At 44.1% G+C, this 6,541-nt stretch overlaps 1 protein-coding gene across 1 annotated transcript; it reads left to right on the forward strand.

Annotated features, from left to right (window-relative positions):
* The first annotated feature begins 1,297 nt into the window (after positions 1 to 1,297).
* On the forward strand, positions 1,298 to 4,756 carry LOC126400152 (zinc finger protein 503-like). The gene is made up of 2 exons (XM_050060675.1): positions 1,298 to 1,871; positions 2,414 to 4,756. Exons 1-2 carry the CDS (start codon positions 1,617 to 1,619, stop codon positions 3,854 to 3,856), a joined length of 1,698 nt encoding a protein of 565 aa, XP_049916632.1. The 5' UTR covers positions 1,298 to 1,616; the 3' UTR covers positions 3,857 to 4,756.
* The last annotated feature ends 1,785 nt before the right edge of the window (positions 4,757 to 6,541 follow it).

A 6,541-nucleotide genomic window follows, 5' to 3' on the forward strand; every position in this document is an offset into this window, starting at 1 on the left:
CGCGGCGAGCCATCCATCACGTCCACAATAAAGGAGTTTTTGCCTGACGGTCGAAATTTATGGTCGCCCTTCTCTGCCCTAATAACTCAAAGCGCTGTGTCAGAGCCTGACAGCCGTTGCCGAAAACAGCACCCCTGTTATCAATCAAAAAACACTTGCATATGTTTAACTTTCGCCTGATCAGCAAGACATTTATAGGCTATTGAGTAATAAGATAAGTGGGTCTATTTCGATGGGAAGAAATGTGGAAGCTTTAAATGATTAATGGCGGCCACAAAAGGAGGTTTTTTAAGCGCTCTTGGAATAAAAAGAAAGAATTTTTGGCTTGAATGTGGCGGAGATGTGGAGGAATATTTTTAATTTCCAACACAGAAAGAGACTTGAAAAATTACATGTTATTAAATAGATGTCTGCAGCAGAACTGGGGCTCTGTAAAAATGCCTCAGAGCTTATCTCCAATTAAACAAATCGCAGTTTTGAGTTTTACCAGGGCAGGCAGACTAACAGGCCTAAATTATGATGGAGGAGTGAGGGAGAGACACATCACTTCTTCACTCCACTTCTCATGGATTCACTTTACAGTAGTTGACCTGAATATGACTGAGAGGAGGCACACACACACAAAAAACTGCAGACAGCTGACAGATAACTGGCGTGCAGGACAGGGAACTGACAGATGACAGGCTGCGTGATTGAGAGGAGAAAGTTGCAGAAAATGTGAAACATGCCGATGTATATCTGTGCATGTTGGAGGGAATATCTGACCAGAGAGGCCTTCTCTTGGTTATTTTTCTCTTTAGGAGCCAAAAGTTATTCATTAATGAGTCACTGTGGTGCAAATGCTGCCTGCTCTGTGCAAGAAATTTGCAATAAAAGACAATCAGACGGCTTGAACTCGTGTTTCCTAACTGTATTTCACGTATGGAAAGAAAATTAGCTCCGAAAGACTTCCTTAAGGGTGGAAAAGGATGTGTAAACGTGCAATATTTGGCTAGAGGTCTCAGTTCGCCTAACTTATTACAATAAAAGCATTTTCGGACTCTGCTGTCTGGAATAAATTGTGTTAATTAATATGTATCACTTGATATAAAGAGGTTTGGGTCATTATTATCCCTTTGGTCCACCTTCCCCAAAACCACACAGGGTGCAGGGCGGCGCATGCACCCAAGCGCCAATTACGCAAAGACGCATATAAAAACTCAAAATTAAAAAGCGCTCGGAGTGGGTGAAATGTGATATACACACCCGCGTGAGAGGGAAACGTCACATTCACTCGAGCCTCCGATCACCTCGGGATGTCTTTTTGATTGGGAGGCGGCACAGGCTGTGATCTGCGGACTAATTCACATGCTGCTTGAGGAGGAGGAGGCGGAGTGATCTCTCCTGCCCACTACCCACGTAAACCGAGTCAGCTCTCGGACCCGCAGCCACACTGTCAGAGCGACGCCGGGGATGAAGCAACGCGGCTGTGATACGCACGGATTCATGCTCTCGCACTGCGCGTCTCTTTTAAGGATTTAACATTTTTATCTCCGCCAAAGGCTTTAACCGGCTTGACGTTTGGCTTTATTTACCCTACACATGTATTTCTCAACCATTTCCACGAGAATTGGGTCATGATCACATCGCCCACGGTCTCTGTCCTGAGAAATAGCACGAATCCAGCGTGGGAGAGCGGCTCCTCGGGGGAGAAGGGCGCAGTGAAGATCAGCCGGCCAGCCGTCCACAACTCCGTCTCTCCTGCAGACCCTTCTCGCCAAGCCAGTCGTCTTCCCATAAAGGTTTTGAAAATGCTCACCGCTCGGGCAGGACACATTTTACACCCGGAGTATCTTCAGCCTTTGCCGTCTACTCCTATCAGTCCCATCGAGGTAAGCGCTACCGAGGTTTATGGGAAAATGTTTGCGCACACGGGCATCAATTCGCTACATATGAAACTATTTCAATGAGAAATCACGCCCAAAGCTCCCAAACCGATTTTTTCGGGACAAATTTGGTGAATAACTGCCGACAAACATGACTGTATTTAAGGAAAAGCCTCTCCTAATACTGCACAAATGTGATTTTTAGACCTGCTATCCGAGTTAATTTCTTCCATTTTCGGTTTTCAGCGGAGGTGTCGAATTTGGACTCGTTATGAAAATTAATGACCTTGTTGTTGCAAATTGATGCCCGTGTTTGTAATGTCATTTTCTCCGTTGTTCAGGCTTATCTTCTATCTCATGTGAATCAGCTCTGTGTGTACGCTCCCTCTTTCAATGCCTCTTAGTTGTTTTGAGTTTCATCCCGAGATAAGTTCATGCGCAATGCGTAAACTACGCGGAACGCTCATGTGTGCGTATTTACCACACAATATAATATGTACAAGTGTGTTTTTGTATTTTATTAACTGTGTTTTGTCTTATTTTTACAGCTGGATGCCAAGAAAAGTCCGCTGGCTCTTTTGGCCCAGACGTGCTCTCAGATAGGCAAACCAGATCCGCCGTCCTCCTCCAAACTGTCCTCCGTGACCTCAAATGGATCTAGTGACAAAGAGACCAAATCCGGTCCGCTGAAAATGAGCGACATCGGAGCCGACGACAAATCCAGCTTCAAACCTTACTCCAAATCGTCGGAGAAGAAGGACTCGAGCAGCAGCCTCAGTGGAGATAAAACCAGTTTCCGAGTGCCTAGCGCCACCTGCCAGCCGTTCACCCCCAGGACAGGCAGCCCCAGCTCCTGCACATCAGTCTCTCCACTGCCGGCTGAAGGCAAGGCGGGGGACAAGGAGGAAAAGAAGGAGTCTGATAGCAATAAAAGCAGTACGACTGAAAGTAACGGCAGCCATAGGATAAGTGGAATTACCTCTGATGGCAGCCAACACCAGGAGAACACATCTGGATCCAAGACTCTTACATCAGACTCGCCATCTGTAACCTCATCGTCCTCCTCCGTCCTCGGCTCTGGACTGGTGGCCCCCGTATCCCCCTATAAGCCCGGTCATACAGTTTTCCCCATGCCTCCTGCTGGTATTTCCTATCCTGGAAGTTTAGCGGGTGCCTATGCAGGTTACCCGCAGCCGTTCCTCCCTCATGGAATGACCCTTGACCCCACCAAATCCAGCAGCCAGCTGTTAAGTGCACAGTTTGCTGCTGCCAGCTCGCTGGGATGCAGTAAAGCAGGAACGAGTCCCTTAGCAGGAGCATCCCCGCCGTCTCTAATGTCTGCCAGTCTGTGTCGGGACCCCTACTGCCTGAGCTACCACTGCACAAGCCATTTGTCCGGTGCATCCAGCGCCAATTGCGCACATGACTCTGCGGCGGCTGCTGCTGCGGCCGCCACCGCGCTCAAGTCTGGATACCCGCTCATGTACCCGACGCACCCGTTACACGGCGTGCACACCTCGGCCCCGTCTTTCAGCGGACATCCCTTATATCCATACGGGTTTATGCTGCCCAATGACCCCCTGCCGCACGTGTGCAACTGGGTGTCTGCTAACGGACCTTGTGATAAGCGCTTTTCCTCCTCCGAGGAGCTGCTCAGCCACTTGCGGACTCACACGGCCTTTGCCGGCACGGAGAAGTTGATATCTGGGTACCCGGGGTCGTCTTCTCTCGCCAACGCCGCTGCCGCCGCTGCTATGGCGTGTCACATGCATATGCCTCCTAACGGCAGCCCTGGCAGCCCCAGCACGCTGGCCCTCAGGGGCCCACATCACCCTCTCGGACTGAGCAGCCGCTATCACCCCTATTCAAAGAGCCCGCTGCCAACACCCGGGGCGCCGGTGCCCGTACCCGCGGCCACAGGGGCATATTACTCCCCATACGCCTTGTATGGACAGAGACTGACCACAGCCTCGGCCTTAGGATACCAGTAGAGACAAAGAGTTATACATTTATAAAGGAGATTTAGGCCCAATGAGTTTTATATTGTACTTCATGCAGGGACTGGATCCATGTGGGGATCAGTGTATTTATTTGCGATAGCTTCAAGCTGACTAAAATAAAAAATAATATAACTTTAAAGACTCAATGTGCATTATTTTACACAGGAGGGAGTACTGGGTTGTGTTTACCTGCTGTGCATCAAGCCTATTTTTGTGCACATTTAAGTGGGACCTTTGTATGGATTTTTCTCTTCATGCTGAATCAAGTCTTGCAAAAGTTATTTTAATTCTGCCTCTCTCGGACGGGTTAGAGGGCCACCGGTGCTGAGTGATTTGACAGGATGATGGACGTGGAAAATCAATCAGAGCAGCTTCCTCAGAATTGTCATTGATTTATTTTGTGTGCAGCACAACGTTTCATGAAGCCCGTTTCTACCTGGATGGCATTTTTAAAACTCCAGATAGCTCTGACACTGTTCACAGAGGTCTATTTTTTAATTTTAGACAGGAAGATTTAAAAAAAAAAAAAAAAAAAAATACATGTACTATAACACACAGACTGAGCTTTCAAATAAGTCAAACCATCCACTTATTTTTATGTAGTTTTTCTTTCTTTTACTTTGGGGAATTAGTTTGGCTGTGCGATGAGATTGTAGGCTTGTGAGGGGTTTCTCTTGGTTTTTAAATTAAATAATAATTTATTTAATTGGTCTATATTTCGTTTGTGAGGCTGTAGCACACACAAATGCATATATAGGTTATATATATTTAAATTTATTGAGGACAGTCATGGCAAAATCTAACTCATTTACTATTATTCATAACCCTAGTTTTGTCTTTTGTGTTTTGGTGTTACCACGAGGCTGAATGGGTTTTACAAAGGGGTGTACAGATAAATAACTCATTATAAAACTGCAAAAACCTTTGTATGTTTTTATATTTAATACAAGATAATAGTGAGGCTTTTGTAGGGGTGCACGTTTTTGTTTTGTTAACTTTACAGTGACAAGAAGCTGAAACGTCTTACAGGCCCTGGTGCCATAGCTACAGTATGTACAGTGTGTGTGAGTGTGTGTGTGTGTGTGCGTGTGTGTGTGTGTGTGTGTGTGTGTGTGTGTGTGTGTGTGTGTGTTCAGATGCATTATCCCTGAGGCTCATCAAAACATGCTGAATCGTCTCAATCACAAGGTCGTGGATTATCGTTTCATTAACGAAGACAAACGAGCCACTGATATCAGTGAGGAGCTGGCTGAACAAAGATTTACGATGACACCAGATGTGGGACGTTTCCACAGCTTTTGTGATCGCTGTAATGAAGCCATGAAGCAGAGAGCATGAAATAAAGCGGGACCTAACTATTTAATCAGCCCCTTTAAAACAAATCAACTAAATCAAGCCAACAGTGTTATTATCCATCCTCAGTAAATCAGGCTGTTCTTCAGCAATAAAATCACCATCATTAACGGTCAGATGTCACATTCATCAAACGCACCCATCCTTCATGCAGATGAGTCCTAAACATAGCTCGGTGATAGATGGTAATAAAGCCCCTAACCCACAATTCAGCACTGCAACCAGTCAGCCATGAAGCCAGCGTAGATCATATGTGACGCATCTTTTTTCATTTACAGCAGCACATCAACGGGATGTGGACAAATGGAATTGAGATCTTTGTACATTAACTTCTTAACATTTTATTGATGTGTGACACTGCAGTGTGGACTCACACATCCTTCTCATGTATGAACAGATAAACCAGGCAATAAATTATTCAGCAGATTTGATTATATAGCATCACTTGCTGGATTATTTTTAATTTACGGACGACATAAAGTCTGTGCACAACAGCAGAGCATCTGTGCTTGTGACATGTGGACTAATTTGCTCAGAAATTAACATTTAATTAGCAGTTCTTGGATTTTATAGCATTAAGTTGTCCTCTAATTCTGTTTTTTATTTTATTTATTAAGAGTAAATTTTCAAGTCACTGATTTTAAAATTAATATAGTTTGTTTCTTTTTTTTACAGGAAGTCCAACTAAAAATCTTTCCCAACAGAGACCTGAGAACAAACTACAAACACCGAAGTGACATGAGACAATCTTGTAAAATAGCTATTACACACAAAAGAGAGAAATTTAAACTATGTTAACTAAATAAATATCAGTAAAGAAAACTTAAAGAGCCTCAGATGTCTCTGTAAAACTTTAATCCTATTCAGCATTTATGAGAAACCCCAAAAAACTTTTAAGAAGTGTTTATAACTTTCTATAATGTAGTTATCATTTATTTCTAATTGCTTGGAGATAGATTTTCGATAAGGGAATGACCTCTGATTTAGTCTGATTCATTCTATATCCAGAAATCTCTGAAAAAGTATCAACAACTAAACTTTTCTGCTGCTGCTTGGGGGCTGCTGGAAACCAACAAGACATCATCTGTGCACAAAAATAATATGTGTTCTTGTTGGCCTAATAGGACATCTTTAACATTCGGATTTGTACATAATGAGATTACCAGTAGGTCTAAAATAATTGCAAGAATTTGCGGTGACCCTGCCACGTCCTAATTTGAAAGGAGGAGACATTATACCATCAGTCAATACAGTCACCAAATCAGAGGAAACAAATCAATAATGTAGCTGTAAGCAGATATTAAAGTTTATTAATGTATTTGT

The sequence above is a fragment of the Epinephelus moara genome, chromosome 13 (genome assembly GCF_006386435.1).
Source record: "Epinephelus moara isolate mb chromosome 13, YSFRI_EMoa_1.0, whole genome shotgun sequence".
Taxonomy (NCBI): domain Eukaryota; kingdom Metazoa; phylum Chordata; class Actinopteri; order Perciformes; family Serranidae; genus Epinephelus; species Epinephelus moara.